The sequence below is a fragment of the Argiope bruennichi genome, chromosome 8 (assembly GCF_947563725.1).
Source record: "Argiope bruennichi chromosome 8, qqArgBrue1.1, whole genome shotgun sequence".
Classification (NCBI taxonomy): domain Eukaryota; kingdom Metazoa; phylum Arthropoda; class Arachnida; order Araneae; family Araneidae; genus Argiope; species Argiope bruennichi.
Window position 1 is genome coordinate 40051639 of NC_079158.1, and position 21566 is coordinate 40073204.

Below are 21566 nucleotides of genomic sequence, written 5' to 3' on the forward strand. Positions count from 1 at the left end.
GCCATGTCTTTTAAAATTATAATGTAGTGATAATGTATGTTAAGATGGTATGCATGTGACATAACTCTGATATCATGTATTTATTCATATCAATATTACTAACTAAATTTTTATGTGATTTTCTGTATATATTCACAAACACACAGATTTGGTTTGTAATATAAAAATATTTATTCGGATTTGTTGCTTATGTACAATTATTTACAGTGTATAACAAATTTTTAGAAAGACAATCTTGAAATGCACCTCAGACCAAATGATTCAATGACATTATGAGATTCCAACTATAATATATTCATAATTATAACTTTTTGATAAAGATAATACATACTGTAACATATAATTTCAACATTTTAATAAACATTATTTACATGAACAGTTTTATTTTTCAGTTATTAGAATTTTTTGGGTTTTTTTTTTTTTTTTTTTTTTGCTTTTCAAAATGATTATCATAATTACAATTTCACATGATATTAATATCCATATTTTTCTTATATAATTTTAATAAAAAATTTGCAGCTTATATCTATGTGGAATGCAGAGTGTTTCATATCATTACAAATATAAAAATGCATTATAATTCATATAAATAATCTCGAACTAATAAATAAATGAAATGATGCAAACTGAAAAAAAAAAGGACTAGAAATATTCAAAATAAAAATATAAAAGACAAAAGCAAATGCAACACAAATAGTTAGTGTGATAATTGTAAAATAATAATAAATTAACATTCATTGACAATGTGAAAGATCTAGGTCAACAATAAACATGAACTTTGGTGTCAAAAAAATTTATATTCAGTTACATTCTCTTCATCTACAGATTACATGATTTTGTTTTGTTAAATAATGTCAATTATTTCAAGTATTTAAATTAAATATCTTTTAAAAATCTTTGTCTCACTTATAAATTCATTTGTATTAGAAATGAATTGATAAACTATGATAGTAGGAAAAAAATTGACACAGTAATAAAATTATATTTTTCATTGCTTAAAATAATAAAGTCCCAATTGTCAGCAATCTGTAATATGAATAAAACGTAACTATATAAAACTGATTTCATTAAAAGTAGAATTTGAAATAGAAAACAAATATAGATGATTTTTTCTTTCTCCTTTCTTTTAAAATATTACATCTTGCACATCGGTGGGTGCTTCTAGTTGATTTTGAACTCCATTTGCTGCCATTGAACAGTTCATCTTATTGCTTGCTGCCATATTTTTTGTCATGACTTGTTTCAGCTGTGCAATATTAGTGGTTATCAAATCTTCAACATCTGTTATACATGCTTGTAAGTATTTCTGTAAAAAAAAAGTGGAAAATTTAATTAAAATAATAATAAATGTGATTTTTTTAATTATTTTTTACAATAAAAATTAAATATAGACAATTTTTGTATCAATTAATTTCTTTATAGTGAAAGGCAAATGAATAAAGCACAATAGAGTTATCAACACTAATAGCATTTTGATTCTATTAAAATTATTTCAATTGAATAATTTTAAGATAATAGTTTAAGATATTTATTATTACTTTATTTACTATTATAAGATAATAGTAAACAAAGTATTTTTTTATGCAAGCTTTGTTTGAAATTTGAAAATATTTCGTTTCATAAACTGTGAAAAAGAATGTATATGTGCTTACAATATTTATATCCATTAGCTCTGTTAAACTTTCTAATAGTGCAGATAGTGATCCCCAAGGCTTTCGTAACCAAGTTATTCCATTGATAGCTACTGCAAGACAAGCTGAAGCTAACAGAGATGCTGAGTAGGAAGTGAATTTGTACTCTGAAAGAATATGGAATAGATTAAATTATATTAAATTACATAGACACATATTAAGAAATGTCACAGTTTAAATAAAAAATAATTAAAATAATTTCAAGCAGTAATATATGCTTTGCAATTAAAAATATTTAACTTAATTACGAAATTCAGTCACCTAAGGTACTAATTCTGGTTTAAAATTCAGTTAAGTTTGTAATATTTAATCTATTTAGTCTTCAACATTGTTTGTGTGTTGAAAATTACAAAGCTTAATTAAACACTGTCACCTCCAGTTATTAAAAAAAATGTGAGCTATAATGAATTTGCTTGTAATTTGAATTTAATTCATAAAAGTCTAAATTTAATTCATGAAAGTGTAATGAATTAAATTTATTATTCAGTTATTTCATAAGATGCTAATAAAGTTGATGATTAAGTGTTTTTGCTTATTTTTAAAGCTTTATTTGTGTATTAAAGTGCTTGTTTAGTTACATTTCAAGTGATAAAATTTATTTACTTAATTTTATAGGTTTAATATTAATAAAATTTCTGTACATAATCCAGCTTATTTAATTGTACATATGTATATATCAAAAAGCAATTTTATTTCATGAACTGTTGGGTGGTTTTGTAGGTTTCTTCTCAAAGGAATAAGACCTTAAAATCAGAATAAAATTAATTTTGTTATTTCATTTCTAGACATCAAAATCAATTCGGAAGCGTGCTCATAAAAAAAAACCAAACAGGAAGCCGCGTCCTTTAAAAATTTTACAACTTTTACGCTATGTCTGCAGCGCCATCTACAGGCATTCAGTACAATTTCAAATGACAATGCCTTTCTGACAAATTCTCTGATGTCATCTGCACTTCCTTTGAAAACATATGGTGGCCCAAAGAGGGGCTAGGTGAAGGAGGGGCACTCAGGACCAATCCTGGATAGAGACACATTTAAAAAGGGCTCCGTCAACTTCCTGTGGAACCCGCCAAATCGAACAAAGAACATCGAGCCCGCCAACACCTGCTCCCGCGCATGGTTGCCAATATCTTTTTTTTATACTCTCATTTCGTACTTTCGCCAGCTGATTCTTTTTCTCGCCAAGCATAAAGATAATTCGAAACTAGAAAAAGTTCGCACTGTTTAAGGATGTCATTCTCATAATTTAAAGGCTTAACGCGCTTCAAACAAGGAAAAAATAAAATCAAATTCTGATTGGACTTTTAAAAGTACCTGATAAAAAGATTACTTTTATAGAATTTCTTCATAACTTAAACGTGCATCAAGTTATTCGTGTTCCCTCCCCCTTTCGTTCAGGCTTAATTTTGTTTGTTTATCCAACAGAATTTTCAGTTATCAAATAGAATCTTATTTTATTATCAATAAAGTATTTAGAAATTTCAACAGTCGCTTTTTCTCACATATTTGATGATTTCAAAGTGATAAAAGTAGTATTTTGCATTCTTTCGAAACTGAACTCGTTTCGGTTATTTCTTATAAAATCGATCGTTATTGAGAAAAATAATTTTTTCCTGTTTTAAAAAATGGAACTATTCTTTATTAAAAAATAATAATAGATAATTTTTGTTGAATATGAAATTAACATTAAAAATTTTCTATAAATATAATTTGACATAATTATCATGAATGAATTATCTTAAAGTCTTATTATGAATTCTAAATCTTATCCCAAGTCTGTTGATGAGAAATGGATTGAATACAATTGTTAAGCTATTTTTTTCTGACAATGTATAAAAAATACATAAAAAAGAGCTATCGTATTGTGATACAATAATTAATTGTAAGTTAAGTATGTTTACCTCGATCTTAAACAAAATTTAATAAGAACATTGCACTGAATATTGCAATTAAATCTATATTTTTCTCTTTCATCAACAAACGGAATGCTCGCGTTTACTTTCTTTAAAATTTCAAAGCTTTTTCAATATTCAGCTACTTAGAATATTATATATTATAGAAAATCATATTTAGATACTGAGAGGTCGCTGACAACTCGCAAAGCAATTTTTAAAAAAATATATATTTCGCAGACATTAAATATGAAAATAATTTACTTCAAAGTCTGTGAAAATGAAATAATTTTTATTAAAGTTATTACCCAGTGAAATAGCCAAATAAGCAATAAAATCAAATCTTAGATCCCTATACATCGCCAAACTCGATTTAAAGGTCCCTAAGTTTCCGGTTTGTGATGACGCAAGCAACCAATCAGAAAAGCGTATTTTCAAATTCAAAAACAGCTGGCCCTCTTACAGGTTGGGGCTTGCACGTGGTGGCAACTTTACGAGCGCATAGCTCTGTAGTGGAAAAACTGAAACCTGTTGAATGTGTTGCTGGTTTTGAATTTATATTTTATAACACTTTATTTAAAATTAAATTATTCTTTAAAAATTTCTAAGATATTAAATTTTTTGAGTTTTTAAAAATGTACAAAAAAGTTTTTTCAACATTTTAAAGCAATTTTTAAAAAGTTACTTTAAAACTATGAAAATAATATTTTAATTAAATAAACTAACACTGAATGAAACAAATACATTTACCGCTGGTATTTTTAGTTTCAAAAAATTTTAAAATATATTTTTCATAGCTCGATTAATTAATATAAGCAAGAATAAAAATGCATAAGTGCTTAGTTTCTTAAAACTTTAAGAAAGAGCCAACATTTTTTTAGTTTTAATGATATATCATATATTATCTTCTCATCAAAAACATTTTTTTTATCTTCTTCAAGTAATTTATACTATCTGCATAATACCTAGATGATTTCCCTTAAATTATGGATTTCATCTATAAATAATAAAATTACAAACAAATTTTCATTTGATTTAAAATAAGCATATAAAAGTTAATAATAGAAATATTTTACTAAAAAAAATTCAAAGATAAAAAAAAAAAAGAAACTGTCATTCATTAAAAAACTTTTTTAATGGAGATTAAATATTTCTTGATTTCATTTGCAATTAATTTTATGATTTTTTTTTTATTTTACCCAAATTATTTATTATTATTACATTAAAAAAACATTATGGATTGTTAAATAGCATATCTAGTTGCAAATATCTAATTTTGTTAGAAATTTTCTTCGAAATAGCTTCATCGTTTTTCAAATGTTTTTTTATTAAATTAATACAAAATAACATCCACTTATTTTTTTTAATGAAAAATATTTTTATATAAAAGTGTTGCACAATTGCATTTAATAATTTTGCTCATTGTTAAACAATTTATAATGCAAGTTCGAAAATACAGAGGTTGATTCTATATCAAAAAAAGAAATAATTAAAATTATCTAAAATAATTAAAGAGATTTTTGGAATAAAGGTATATAAAAATTATTTAATATAATTCGGGTTTCATTTATTTATTTGTAAAAGCCCAAAAGAACAATAAAACAAATAGCTGAGTACTACTTGGAACTGTTAAAAATTCCAATAGAATACGAAGACTTCCTCAAATCGCGTGATTAACTGCACATCCATGGATATGTTTCAGCTGCTATAGAATTTTGTATCTTGTGTTCGAAATAGTAATTTAAGGTGCACACATCTGCTTCTGCGCAGCTTTGCTGACTGTACGCCTGTACTTTGTTTTCACCCTCGTTAACTGCAAAAAGTATCGTAAGAAATTCGCGTTAAGAGGGCTATAGTGTAAAGCACTCCAGAAAGGAGCATCACTGTCGTTATTTCCGGTAAAGTGATCACGCGACGCTTCCTGTCACGGCATTTAATGGCGATGATTATTAACTTGTATGCATCCGTTGTTTCTCATCCTATGGGAAAATTTGGATCTTTTGTGTTCGGACGATCGGTTTATCTGTTTCCCACCGTTTATATCATTTGGCGTGGCTATTGAAATGTATCAAACCACAGATCGTTCTTCCTGTCCATTTCTCTTCCTAGTTGGCTTTTTTTAATTGAATAGTATCTACCCCTCCGTTTATTTATAAACATTTAGTCTTTTTTTTTTTTTGGTATAATTGATAATTTTTATGCTATCAGCTGGATAAAAAGTCAAATATGATCAACTTGAAAAGGAAATTTAAATCAATTACTGAATTAACATATTTGAAATTATAATAATATCGTATTCATAATGGTAGCTATTATAATTTTAACGAGATAATTTTACTAGTTGAAATATTACAATCCGAATACAAGTGACAGTTTTAAATTTCCACCTTCTCTTACATTTAAAAAAAATTTAATTTTTAATAATTCATTCAAATTAAAATTTCTGCCTGGTTCTAGTTCACTTGTTAAGTGGCATGTACTAATTTATATTTTATGTATTATTTTCTTAAATTTAATTAACATTATGGTACACATTGAAGAATTTATTTACAACTTAAAAGTTTTGAATCTTGATGCATTTTGAGTTTGTACCTTTCCGCAAGAATTTCGAACAAGTGAAGGATTAAAATGAATTTTTTAGGGGCACAAATAGCGGGGATTGATTCTAAAATGTATTTTTCAAATGTTTATAAAAAAAATCCATCATTTTTTAAAGAAATTTCATGAAAAGATACCTATATCAATAAAATTTTCTTTTTCCTGAAGTCGAATTTAAAAAAAAACACTTTCTTAATAATATTGGAAATAACAATTAATTTATAATTATTTTGTAATGCAAATTTAGCTGAGTTTCTAATTTTCTTTCGAAATTTAATGAAGCCGGGCAAAAAATATATTGATTGCTATATTATCTATATATAAATTCGTTAGTAAAACGTTTAATTTTTACGAATAAAAAAAATTAATCTTAACGGACAATAAACAGCCATATAAAAAGTTTTTAGAAACAATCAGATAATCTATCAACCAATCTTCTGATAATCCTATAAGGGGAAAAAAAAAAAAAAAAAGTAGCTGCTCCCTTCGTTTTCTAAACGAGTTCGAACATTAATAAAACGCACGTGCCCGATTTCGGTAAAATCTTTAGGTGCGTAACTTCACATCTGCGCTGCGGTCCTTGTAGGAAAATTTAGTGAAAAAATATCCGCCCCTAAAAAAAAGACACCTGGATGATATGAAGAACCACGCGACCGGCTCGTGGTAAGGTCACCCCCTTTCTTCCACATCCCCCTTAAGGCTTTGAGTCATTTTTGGATCAACTAATGGCATCGGGAGGAAAAGCGGTAAAAACTTTTTTGGGTTTCCCCTCCCCTCCTGCAACCTTTGACTGAAAATTTAATAAAGGCGATTGTTGACGTACTACTTCTTGCCTCCCCGTAGAGGTCAAACATATTGACATGTGCCGTGCGCAATAAAAAACGGTATCTAAAATCGTGATAAGCTACTAGATTTAGCACAACACCATTAGTATGGGAGGAAACACATGCAGCATATTGCTTTTGTTGATAGTGCATTCTGAATAGCTGCATTTTGTTATACCATCTTTTGGAAACTAAGTACATTTTATGCAACTTTAGCATATAAAACAGCGTGATTACAGCAATATTATTCATTGCAAAATTTAAAATGCATTCTCCTTTGTATAATTATCATGAAATCAAATGCATATCGCACATAAAGATAGTAATTTTATGAATTAAATTAAACTTCGATAATCTGTGAAATATACGGACCAATGGTTGTGATGATATTTATTTAATGTTACATGTTAGACTCTTCAAAAGCTGACGATAAAAATGTAACCGTTTAATAATTTTATTACACTAAATTATAAGGAGAGTTAGAATGTTTTGATATCAATAATACAAGTACATTTATAAATAAAAAAATTCAAAATAATCTTTATTTAATTTTATGTCTTAGTTAATATGAATTATTAAAAAAAATTCATTTGCCATTTTTTGTATGATAATCATTTTTTGCAATGCTTAATTTTCTTTCATAAATATCAGCAAAATTCTATTTACTGAATGCTTTTACTTATAATTAGAGAAATAGCTCCATTATAATTTTTAATATAATTATTTTAAGAAATCTTTCTGTTTAATAACGTTAGTTTTTAATTAAATTTTTCAATATGAAAATATTTAACTTCCATCTTAAAATATATAATAAATATAAATTACAAAACTCTATACCTCTGATAATCTCTCTCTCTCTATATATAAAGATTGCCCTTTAATGTACATTGCTAAATTTAAATTATGAATTGCTATCATCATTAATTAAAATGAAAATTATTGTATGAATTATTAATAAAACCTTAAAAGAAAAGTGTAGTTTTGTTGCGCGTGTTAGTTTAATCATAAAATACAGATTTCATAAAGCAATAAAATTTAGTTTAAAATTTAAAATTGAATGGGGAACAGGAAAAAAATAATCTAGAATGTGACGTCTAATTCTGCATAAAACTGGAACATTTTCATTAAATTATCAAAATTTTGTTAAAATTCAAAATGAATTGTTTTAATTTCATTGCCAATTTTTTTTCTAAACATTACATTCTTAATATGTATTGGCAATGCTTCATTTTTTTTTCTTTCTAATGAGTTAAGAAAAATTTCCAATTCAAATTGAATCGATATGAAATAACTAAATATAACAATTGGAATTCAACTGTTAAATAAAAGGCAAGTAGTCTTTTTTTAGGTTATGATGTAAACAAAGTTTATGGGTTTCTTTGCCTAATAAACTATTAAGTTTTGTTGAAAAATATTTTCAATAATTAACAAAACAAATTAATTGTTCACTCTGCCAAGTTCCAGTATGGTAGAGAACATCTTACAGTTAATAGAAGATGATTTGGTACAATGACGCTCGCCTCTTAAAACAGCATAGCAAACGAATTAAAATTCGACTAGTATCTCTACTTGGCTATGTCCCAGGCCTTCACCTTTCAGCCCCATCACCTGGTAAGCAGAGGGTGGCTCTTGATGAGATCCATTTAATGACCCCAAAGTTTTCCCGGGGACAATACAAATGACGATACGTCTCCCACCTCATTGACTCGCGGTCCTTCAACCGAGACATTTATATACAGTCCAGGTGCGGAACAATTTTACCATTCCCCACGTAACATCTGCCGCCTGGGGGGCCCCATTCTGGTCAACTGCGGAACAAAAGGACCACGAGACCAGCACGCGACTCGGAACTTTTTTTGGAGGAAAGCGAAAACTTTACGCAAGCGGAGAAAACAGACCACTAGGATCTACCTAGCTGCATGACGTCGCACGAGATCGTGTTTGTTTTTTAAGCAGAAGCGGTTTCTATCTTAGAGGGTTGGGTTAGACCCCTAACGGGGCCCCTTGGCTCAACCCATTCTTGTCAGCTGTATTTTTCATCTGTTGTGCTGAAAGATGATAATAGAAGAGAGATGTTCCACCTTTCTTGCAATTAATTTTTTCTTGATTCTGAGCAACATATTATTTGCGGTTAGAGCCATGGCACTGCAAGGCATTTTGTAGACTTATTTGATAAAAAAAAATTAATAATAAATGAGGTATTATCTCGTTTCAAAAAGGTATAAGTTGCAAGTATAAGTAGTAGCAGTTAAAGGTATAAGAAGCAGGTATAAGTTGCTTTTACATCAACCTTGCTTACAGTATAACTTAGTTGCAATGCAGCTAGTAGTTGCAGTATAGCTGGTTGCCTTGCCGTATAAGCCAATAAAACTTCATGATACATGTGTAATAAATATTTTCACCACATCCCTCGTATTATCTATGTCATTCTTTCTCTCCTTTGATGGAAAAAAAATGCTCTAAAAGACTTATTTATTTATATATTAAATAATAATTTTGAGCTTCACAATTTATTAATAAAATATTTATTTGAAGATTAGCATCAAACTGAAGAATAAAGAGTTCGATATAAGTTTATTGAAATTATAGAGTATTAAGCTGATCTTTGAGCGCATTTATTAATGGTATTTAATGAATTGCAGAATATTTTATTTAACTTTTGTTGATCTAGGATTTCAAATATAATTATTTTGCTGTTTGGGAGCTATATAGTTCATTCATCAAAACTTTCCTGGATTTATTCCTCACCGATTCTAGAAATTCAGTGACTGGCGATATTTTACTTAATATTGTTGTTTATGAAAAACTCGATACTTTATTTATTCTAATATTTTACATGATGAACGATTTCAGTATTACTAAAATATTAACTCTTTCTACTCCACTGTAATGTCTGACTACCATCATCTAGGATGCATTTTTTTCATATTCTAGTTGGATAACGATTATTATAAAAGCCTGTGTAATAACAAAAACTTGCACATTAATTTTTAGGAATTATAAAAAAAACCCTACAATTATTTCTGAGATTTGTAGGCATAAAAAAAGAATTTTTATGCACACATGCATAATAATGCATCCTTACATTTCGGAGTGTAAAGGGTTAAGTAAGCTTTAAATTTAGTTTGAAATAACTTACAAAAGTTTTGAATTACATAAAAATATTTTTTTTAGCATTATAAAGAAAATAATTACAGTGATTCCAAATCCTTAATTATGAAACATAACATAATTAAAATGCAAGAATATCAACTCTCAGTCCATTTTATATTCTTCAATGGAATAATAATATGAATAAATCTTTAAAAAAAACAAAAAGAAAGTAATTAAATAGTTACATTATTTATATTCGATTAATAAAAAAACATAACCTTGTTTTTAGAAGTATAACGGAAGCACTTATTTGAAAATGAAAGGCTGAAGGAAAGATATCTGTCTATAACGCGTCAAAAATCAGTTATTCGTTGACACACTAAATATCCCAATTAAGTTCAATTACTCAAACGCAGGTGGAAAGTATGTCGACTTTTTTGTATACTCCTCTTGTCTACGTCTAGGGTCTTCTCGCGTGTAGCGGAAATTAAAGGCATCGTGGGCAGGTGAGAAAGAAAAAGAAGCAGCAAAAGCTACTAGACCAGGGGGTAGTCCCCAAACAGGTGGGATTGCACGGTCCGACTCATCTCCGCTTTGGGAAATTGGCAGATTTAATGAAGAAGCTAAGGTTTAATTGGACATTGAAAGCAAAAATGAAAAACGCCTCAATTCATTCCACTTCATTTTTGTGGGACTACATATCTTTTGGTCTGGTGTCTTTTGAGTCTTAACAAACAGATGCCTTGCGGTATCTCTGGCCTTTGCTAAGTTCATGGTCGTTTGTGGTCCCAATTAGCTGTGGACCTTGAGAAGAACTGGTGGTTTCTCTTCACTTAACGGTTCTCATTATGCAAGGTAGAGATCAACAGGTCATTATCGAGAAGGTATTCTGTCAGTGAGGTGACTGGGTTTGAGGATATTTGCTTTTCCTATTATGTTATAAAGACAATACTTTGTTATTTATATATTTTGATTTTCTGTCTTTTTACAATATTTTTCAATATCTCACCTTTTATAATTTCTTCGTATCCTCATTTTATTACCCACAAGAAAAAGATATCTTAAGCTGTCTTAACGATCAAGCAATTTATTCATTTATCTTAACCCTTCACATTGCCATTATCCTAAAATGAAAATTTATTTCAATTAAAAAAAAAACAGAAAGAGAAGAGGGGGGGGGAGGGTATATTTAATCAAATAAAAACTAAGATCCTATTTTCTTGCTGCATATAAAACCACACTTAGAGTAATTACAGTAAGATTTTGATTATTCGATTATTTCGATGACATTTAAAACAAAGTTTGGATGCGAGGAAAAATAAATAATAATAGATAAGACAAAAAAAGTAAATGTTTGTTCTAGTTCAGCCTCCCTACTGTTCGTTCTTAATTATTTTGCTTCAAGAACGAATTAATTGTCGATTCTTATTCTTAGAATAATATTCTTAAATTATACTTCAAAAGAGCGGAACTCTATTTAAACTTTAGTACTAAAAAAAAGTAATTATCCTCAATGGAAATAGATCTGATACACAAAAATGCAAACAAAAGAAGGGAAAAGAAACTCTTCTAGATATCTTTTATTAGTAAAATTTTAAAATCGGTACATAATGGAAAAAGACACCTTTTTTTCACCCGCAATCAAATGATTGTGTTTTTTGATCATACAATGCGCCTTTTAAAACAAAATTAAATTATTTTTAAAATTAATTGACAAATTAAAAAATATCAACATGCAACAACCGCAATGACATTAAAACTAAGTTGGCAGATCTGTCTTGTGTAATTTACCAAGCTGCTGCTCACCAGCTTTTCCCTCATTTTTCTTAATCCTGCGGTTTTACTAGATCCCTGAAACGCGATCCACAGAATATCTACAGTGGGTTTTGCAGCGGCACGCGCACGCGGTATTGTTCGAGCAACGGGGTTCTCCAAAAAGACAGACCAGGTGATAGCGACCGAGGGTGGAAAAAATGACAACACACTTTTATACCTGCAGATGCCCTCAGATACAATGCCGCACGCTGCGCGCCGGGTCGAACTTTAAATGGACCGCAGCTGCGATCAACCTAAATAATATTAGTCCCGGACCTCCCCCGCGTGCTTAATAAACACCAGGAGTCGAGGAACGAGTGCTTAATGGAGATTAAGCCCGGATGGGTGGTAATGCTATGGATATTGAATAACTTGAATGGGTTAGTTCGAAAAAGCAAGAAAAAAAAAGTTTTATATATATGACAGTTTTAAACATCGGTGTTAATATAATTATAAAAAGACTTTTTTTTTAAATTTTTTTTATAACATTTTGGTATACAAAGTGAAAACATTGAAACCATAAAAAATATTGAAAAAAAAAAAATCGAACTAGAGTTTTGATGACTAAATTTCAGACAGCCCCAAAAGCACATTTATGGAATTACATTTATCTATCTGCGGACATTGTAACTCAAAAATGCCTTGAGCTGGACAGATGAAATTTGATACGTGGTCTTTGCATCGAATTTGCAACTCTATCCAATTTTAAATGATGTTATTTTTAATGGATCATTCAGAGGAAATCTGGTTGTTCGAATACATGTAAACACGATAGCTGCAAAATTTAGAAAACTAGACAGATAAAAACTTATTACGTAGGTTTAATATCTGAAATATAGATCCGTAATAAAATATAGAGCCAAATCCATCAAAGTAGTTGACCGTATGTCGGTCTGTATTTTCTCAGGAAAACGTTTTATGTAAACACGTATGTACACAATGTAACAAATTAGTATATAAAATTTAGTACACGGCTTTAGCATCTAAATTGTCGATTCCCATCAAATTTTGAACTAAATTTATGAAAACAATACCAGTACGAATTTGAACCAGAATGTGTCAGTCTTTTTCGTATGCCTCCAAACACGATAATTCAAAAACACAATTAGATAAATGAAACCTAGTAAGTAATTTTGTGATAGTGTTCTGTATCCAATTTTGCTTCTATTAATCGTCGTACAAAATACATATTCGATTTTCTTTACTTCGATACTACGACGGGCTAAACGCTCAAATGTGGGGCTCTGAAAATAAAATTCTGAAAACTGGTGGCGATTATGGCCGTGCCCAACGTCCACAGGTTTATGCGGAAAAGGGAAGATACCATTTTAATTAAAAAGCGTTAGAGAATTTTTCAGGATGATTCCTCCTGCTGTTAACGATTATTTTTAAAATTTAATTTTTTTGATATAAAATTTCGACATTGTTTAAAACTTTCAAAATACTTGTGAGAAATTTGCCTGTAATGTGTAGTAATTCATTAGAAAAATTTATATTCAGTCTAAATTTCGGATCTGATTATTGAAATTCTGTAATTGAACCGAATTTGAGATTTGTTTTTATTTTGTCCCAGGATAAATTCAAAATATTTTTACATTTGTCAAAATTATTGCTATTAAGGTCTTCAATAAGCTGCAATAAGCAAAACAAGATTTATTACGAGCTATAAAAAAATGCCAAATTCAATAATTTAAACTAAAAAACATTGAGCAATTTACTAAAAGCATACTTTGAACAAAATTTTCAAAATCTTAATTTTTTAAAAAAAGTCAAAATTTAGTTTTGAATAAACCACCGCGCGCCATACGCTCACCTAAAATCGGTCATAAATATATATTTTATATATTTTTTTCAGCAAATTATAAATTAAATTCAAATATTTCAAATTTTGATCTGGAGGTGCAGAAATTAAATTTTCAAGTTATACTCCGCAATAGAACTATTGTTATTGGCCGAAACATCAAAAAAGCTCTACAAACGAGGAATTGTTATCATGATTTTTATGCTCTTTTTTTTAATTGTAAATATGATAAAAATGAATAAATTTAAAAAAAATAAGTGTTGGACTTTTCTATTAGCCGATAAAGCTGATTTTGATTATAGTTCTCTGAGATCTTTCATATATAAAACATTTACTTAAATTAAAATATCCGATTTTGAATCTCAGTGTGTTCCTGAACATTAAAATGCATCAAAAAGACTAAAAGTGTTCTAATCTATCTAATTTCAAGGCAGATTTTTACTTTATTATTATTATTACCAGATTATACTTCCATATTTTAGAAAATATTTAGAAATCATATTTAATTTTGTAGTTTAACTGACTGTAGCATGATTTATTAGACCATGGGATCCCATTTTAAATGGGTCCAGTATCACATTCTGTTCATACGCATACGCGCTCATAAAATCATAATAATGTATTCTTTTTTTTACGAAATTGATCCACTTTAGAAAGAATATTTTTTCAAAGATGTGTTTTAATTTGAATCATTTTATAAAAATTGTAACATAAAATCTAATTCTCTGTGTATCTATCATTAATTAGTACTTACAATAACATTTTGGCCATGTAAAAAAAATTAGATCTTACACACAGAATAAGAAATCATTTTATAGTCAAAGCAAATATACGACGATAAAAACAACAACAATTACCTGTTGCGCATAAGGCAATGAAGGTATGCGTATGCCTCCGAATAACGTCCTCCCTTTCAACATTCAGCCTACTCAATAAGGGATCGACGAAATCACTTGCGATCACAGATGCCATGTCCCATTTCAGGCTACTTAAAACCAACAACTCCCATGTCTGAAACAGGAAATATAAAAGCTTTAGTCTTGATTTTAATGTATAATTCGTTATAATAAACTGCAGCAAAATTTATTGGAATATGTTAATTTTTTAAACATTCGATTCTCTAAAATAGAAACGAAGAAAATGTAATGAATTTTTAATCAGTTTCCCCCCCTAAATGGTTAACATCATTTATTAATTTAAATATTAGGCACATAGGTTTGCGAGTTAATAGAATAAATGACTAATGGAATGTTCATTTACTGTGAAACATAATGACCTGATTACAACAATGTTACAATCAGGATTGTATTGAGATGTAACAAAAAGGTCTCAGTATAATTATAAATTCAGGGAGAGCGAAATATATATATCTTGAAATGCCACAAATATTCATAATAATTTGTTAAATTTAGTAATTAATATTTGCTCAAGATAGCACAATACAAAAAAGCATTCATAAAAAGCGCTATCAATCCATGAACAAGTGATACACATAAAATTCTGGGAGTTATATTTCATTATGAAAGCTATCTTGCATTTTGCTTTTTTTTACTTATAGTATTATTGTATTTTTGTAGAGTATTTTGCAAGACAATGTGCAGTTGGATGTTAGATGGCATTTGTGTTCTGACTGTGATTCCATATAAATTGTCTTCACTGGAATCAAGGATTCGATCAAAATCAAAATCTTGCTAGTTTCAGTTTTTACTGAGCAAGCATAGTAAATAAGGCCATTTATTAAAAAGGTGGATTGATAGGAGCTTAAATACTCAAACGCATATCTGCAACAGAATTTGCACAGAATATATATTCTAGCTGTGATTTAAAAAAAAAAAAAAAGTATTTTTCAGAATTAGGTATGTTGATACCATATATAAATTTTTATACAGCACAGACACAAGAAATTTCTTTTAATGCTTGTTCTTATTTTAGTGTTCTTATATTGCTAATTTTATACTCTTTTGATGCAAACTTTACAGTTATAACTTAGATATGCATAAATTCTATGAGAAACATTTTATTTTATTGAAAAAAAACAAACACATTTTTGAAACTGTTGTTCTTTAACCCTTTAAAGGGCCATTTTTTTCTAGTCATATTATGTTAAAATATTTTTAGGCTTGAAATTAGAATAAGAAAAGGGATTCATTTAGCTTATTAGATAAATTTAATTTGATTCATTAATTAATTGCGTTAATTAATAATTAAGTAACAAATCAAGACACATCATTTTGTGTGAAATAAAGAACTGATGCATCAAGTTTCTGTCTTTCTAAAAAAATCTGTCAGAACTTATGCCAACCTACATAATTTCATACAAATATTGATAAATTTGGTGGGAAGCATACTTCCCACGGCCCTAGAAAGGGTTAATTTGAAAAACCTAGTGAAAAATACTCACTGTAATATCTCTTGTTGTAACCGAGTAGTCTGTGTAGTATATGAGAGCATCCACTGTCAGGGATCTACACTGACGTAATTTGGATGCTATTAGGAGGCACACAGCGCCTAGAAGTTGGAGTTGTGTCTTACGTATCCTGACACAGGAAAGGAATCTATCCACATAAGATACAGCCAGAGGAAAGATGATGTCTTCAGTCCCTTGTTCCTCACAAACCTACAATTGTTTGTAGATTTTAATATGGACAGAAGTTTCAAATATAAGAATACATTCTTTTAATGGTACATTTATACATTAGACTTAAATCCGGTCGAAAATTATACTTATGAAATATTAGAAGCATTGTCAAAAAATAAATGACATATCCTTGAAAAAAATCAATATAAAAAATGTTCAACAATTAGGAATACCATTGGCTAAAAATTCATAACACAAATATGGAAGCAGTTAAAAAAAGATCAGGATCTGATTACTATTTTATTGACTATTATCGCAAATCCTATAAAATATGTCAAGAAAATTCGAAGTTTTCAATATGTTGTAGAAATGACTTATAATGTAGTCGCAAATATTTCATTAGCAGCAAATTCCTGATTGCATAATTGTGTCCGTATGTCTTGAAACAAATTATAACTTTTAATCTATAATCCATAATATTTTAAAAATAAGATAATTTATTTTGAGCAGGAATAAATAAATTTTCTTTAACATAAAGACAATAATTTACCAAAATTTGGATTACTCTAAAAAAAGTTAAAAATTCTCTCAAATAATAAATACCCAGTCCAATTATTTAAAAATTTTCCAAAATAAATTTTTATTTTTGAAATTAATATTCATTTTTAGAAAGAATATTATTTTGATAGTATAGCACAATACCTATAGAACTACATAGATAAAATGTGTATACACAGATTTAACATCTAAAGTGTAGATATGTATAAGGTTTGGAATCAAATCCATTCAAGAGTTGTCCGTCTTTTGGTCTGTAATTTCACAAGCATGCAAACACGATAAAATAAAAACGCAATGACAAATATTTGAAATTTGGCAAGCGATTCTGGGATTAAAATTTTAATCTTGTGTCAAATTTTGGTTTTAATTGGTCAGAAAAATAACGTCCGAAATATATATTCGAGTCTTTTTTTTTTTATATTTGTGTAGCATCTCAGCCATTAATCGTCAAAGAAGAAAGAATCTCTAAGAGGCCTTTCCATAATATTGATCACCAGTGGCCTATGGATAATAATATACAAATGTTTCGAAGAGACCACTTTTGCTGGTTTCTTCATAGTACAAATAAACAACTGAAAGAATGTTCAAATTAAGATTTAATTAAATATGTTTTTAAGAATTATTTAATTACGCATTTATTAGTAAGTTTCGGAAAAAGTTATACCTAAAAATTTATGTATAAAAAAATGAGAAAAAGCATAGATTCGAACTTGAATTAAGAGTAGAAATTTAATGAATAGAATGAATTAAGAACAGGAAATTAAAGTAATCAAAATTCAACTGTTTAAGAAAACTCATGAGGTGTGTAAGTGATATTAAGAAAAAATATTGCAGGAGGATAAAAAAAAAAAAATAGAAATAATATTTAAGATCATAAAAAATTGCATGCCCACGAAATCTAGGCTAATGAACTGCAGTCATGTTTGTACTGCCATAACAAAAAAAAAGTAAATAAAAAAGAACTCTGCGAAAGATAATAAAGAGAAAGATTAAATAAAAAGTGAGTAAGACTTCCTGGATGCGTGTTCCGCTCACGTCAAATAAGTCTCCTTGGGAGAAGTTGCAAAAGAAGGGGAGAAAAAGATCACAAAGGATCTAGAAGCGTGCTCAGGCAGATCCATTCAAGTACAAAAAAAAAAAAAAAAAAAAATGTCTTTTGTAAAATTAATATTGCAAACTTTCATTCTTCACCGTAAACAAATCGTTTGCTTTTTTCAGTTCGAATTTTAAAAATCGTTTTCATTTATTCTAGTATTTAATTATTCTGACAAACAAATATTATCCTATTTTCAAATATCATTGATTGTTATTCTTGTAACTAATATAGCTACATTTTTAAATACAACCATTACAGAGAATAAATTATGCTTATGTACAGAAAATTTTACAAAAAAAAAAAAAAAAAAGGTACCATTATTAACAAACTAGAAATGTTATTCAAATTCGAAAGAAATTAAGTTATGTATTGCGAATTGCATTTGTATAATTTCAGAAGTGATCAATTTAGAAACTACATTCGTAACAGAATTCATTTTTGAGAAATGATAAACACATTCAAGAACAATATATCAATTTAAAATATATTTGTCTTATCGCCTTCTTCGGTGTGTTCGCAGATCATAATCAATTGGCTGATTATCAAAATTCTTTTGGGGGAAAAATTCACTAAATAAAATTTTATTTTTGCTTGGTAAAATTTAGGAAGCTCTTCTTTAAAAAATCTATTCATTTCTTGAGTTACATATTCTCATATATTTAACACGAGAATATGTAATTCATGCATATATCTTTCTAAGATATATCAAATTTGTCAAATATAGATCGGCATCGTTCATTTCTTTTATAAAATGCAGGTCAATGCTTTTTATTTGTGGAAAAAAAAATAATATTCATAAAATCAATATGTTTTTTAAAATTGTTAGTGAATGTAAAATTTGAAATGTGCTTGATATTTAAAAATCAAATTGCACATCACGAATTTATTACAAGTCTATTAAAACAATAAAAATCATTCTGCTTTTGATGAAATAAATATGAAAGTTTTAGATTTCAATTTGTGACTATGGTGTTCAGTGGGTAAATTTTTTTTTGTGTATGCGTTTTTTAATTACATTGTCATAACTTTATAGTTCAAAATTGGAAAATTAGTATAATTATATATTAAACAAAATAACAATGAAATATAGTATCTTCAAATAAAAATATTATGATAAGTAGTTGATACATTAAATTTCTACAATAAGTGTATTCAGGAAATAATTATTAATTACAAAAGGAATAAATTAATTATTGCTTAATAATTATTATTACTTAAGCAAGGATTTAAATAATGGAAAATTCTTGCCCAACAAACTTATTGTTAAAAAAAAAAAACTTTTTCTTTGATTTTGAAAAATAATAATAAAATTGGAAAAAAATGCGTTAAAGAACAAAATAAATGAAAATGAAAGAAGAAAATTGACAACTCAACTCAAAAAACAAGCAGACGATAATTTAAAAAATCGTTTTCAAGCGTAAAATTCGAAACTACTTTCTAAAATACTTTTTTTTAAAAAAATGGAACAATAAAATTTATAATTCAAAAACTATTTCAATAATTTTAAATTTTTTTTTTGCTACAAATTATATTTTTAAAAAATAAGATAAAATTTTGGAGGAGTACAAAACAGAATTATCGAATAATAAAATGTAACAAAGACCAAATTGTTTTTAATTTCTTAAAGTTATGTACAAAATAAGTTATGCCAATAATTATGAGAATTAATGAAAGAGAGCGACGATGAAAAATGACGAATTCTCACCTCCATCATCCACTTCGTGAGCGTCCTCCTCATGAACGGCTGAACCTCCTCTTGAGCTTCTTTAAAATAACACCGCGTATTGATGTGTCTAAAATTCTTCCCATTTATTCTCTCCACTTTAATTAACTGCTGAAGAACTCGAGGATCACCATTCAGTACAGGATCTTCTTGAGAAACAGAAGAAACCATTTCACCACACCACAGAATCGAAGAATCCATGGCGTTGCTACTGAATATCGTGAAAATTCAATCGGCCTGTCGTCTCCCGTTTCACCTTTCCCCCGTGATACCGAAATCGTGACTGATGAACTCAGGTTGTTGTTGCTTCCGTTTTCGTTCGGGGAGCAGGGTTGTCGGTTTCTGTTTTTTTACGTAGAACGCGTCTCTTTTTCGGTTTCCGTCGGATGCAGACGATTCTACATGTTTGCCAAGAGGTGGTGGAGAATTCGCCAAATGGATTATAAAAAATATTGGTGATGAGAAAGTCACGTGCTTTTACGTAAATACGTTTATCTTCAGATTTTCACAGGAAGCAGATTTTCTCTTTCAGTTTTGCTTTTTAAGTTTTTATTTAAAATTGGATTTTAAAAAATCTAAACAAAAATATTTGAAACCTGATTTTAAAGTTAAACTTCTGATATTTATTATTAGATAATAATGAATTTCCTTTCATTGAATCGAAAACAATAAAAGTTAAATATTTGTATGTTTATATACAAGTTAAGGATTTGTTGTATAATCATACAAATCTAATATTAAACGTAGCATACAGTCAAGTATTTAGTATCTCAAATTTATTAAAAATAAATTCGACAAAAAGACTTTTAAAATTAAAGATAGCATTTCTTTAATTGTATTTTATTTATCTATTTGAATCAAAATCAATCACTGAAAAACGTAGAAAACTATATATTATTATATTTATAATATTTTTAATTTATTAAATGAACAAAAAAGTGTTGAGTTTCTTTAAAATAAACTTTCCCAAATTAAGTAATGCTTAATTTTTTATTTAATTTTTCAGTAATCAAGCTTTAATGCCAATTTTTTTAAAAAAATGCTGTAATTTCACAATAAATAATAATAATCTATACAATATTTTGCAGAATAAATGAAATGCAATATAAAGAAAAACAATATTATCTATTCTTTATTAATTTTGGTATTTTATTTCGGAACTATAATGCAAAAAAATGGTAGAAATTAAAAACAATATTAAAGAAAAAAAACCCCACACCAACATTTTCCCCAAGCACGGAGTCCTATTAAAACTGAGCGCGTTGGCGATTTGTAGCCAACTCTGGCATAATTCAAGTTCCAGCAGTGACACAAAGCGCAGAGCTATGTCATTGGTAGAAAGTTTGGGGGAGATGGCTCCACAACTGTTACGCTATTGGTTAAGGAATGTAAACAACAGAAAAGATGTTGGAAAAGGAAAGTTTTTTAGTCCTTAATATATTGCATCATCAGTATCAGTATTAAATAAGTAATTCCTAATGTAAAACAAATCTAAACAAGTGACTGAAGCATTTTTATTTATAATTATAAATAAAAATCAAATCCCTTGAGAATGTTCACCTCGGTAAAAGTTCACTAAATTTATATATTTGCTTTCAAGATGTCTAAATTTCTTTAAAATATGTTTATTAAGTATTTTTTTCATTGTCTCATAAATTAAATAAACATAAATTTAAATTTCGCCAAACGCATGTGTTGTTAAGCCCTATAACATCAAACTTAGCGCAATGTTTTTTTTCTTTTTTCTTTTTTGTAAAAAATTATAAAATAATTACTCCATAAAAGAAAAGTTTGTAAAAAGTACATTTTGCATGAAAAATGACAAATCAGATTCTTATGGAATTAAAAATATAATTAAATTTAAATTGCATCTCTCTAAATTTTACAATTATATTTT

At 28.1% G+C, this 21566-nt stretch overlaps 1 protein-coding gene across 1 annotated transcript; it reads right to left on the reverse strand.

The window, feature by feature from the left end:
* Positions 1-527: 527 nt before the first annotated feature.
* Positions 528-20131, reverse strand: LOC129981501 (G1/S-specific cyclin-D3-like). The gene is made up of 5 exons (XM_056092358.1): positions 19652-20131; positions 16116-16331; positions 14572-14725; positions 1653-1798; positions 528-1306 (listed from the first exon to the last, which is right to left on the reverse strand). The coding sequence occupies exons 1-5, from the start codon at positions 19868-19870 to the stop codon at positions 1127-1129; spliced, it is 915 nt and encodes a 304-aa protein (XP_055948333.1). The 5' UTR covers positions 19871-20131; the 3' UTR covers positions 528-1126.
* Between the last annotated feature and the right edge of the window lie 1435 nt (positions 20132-21566).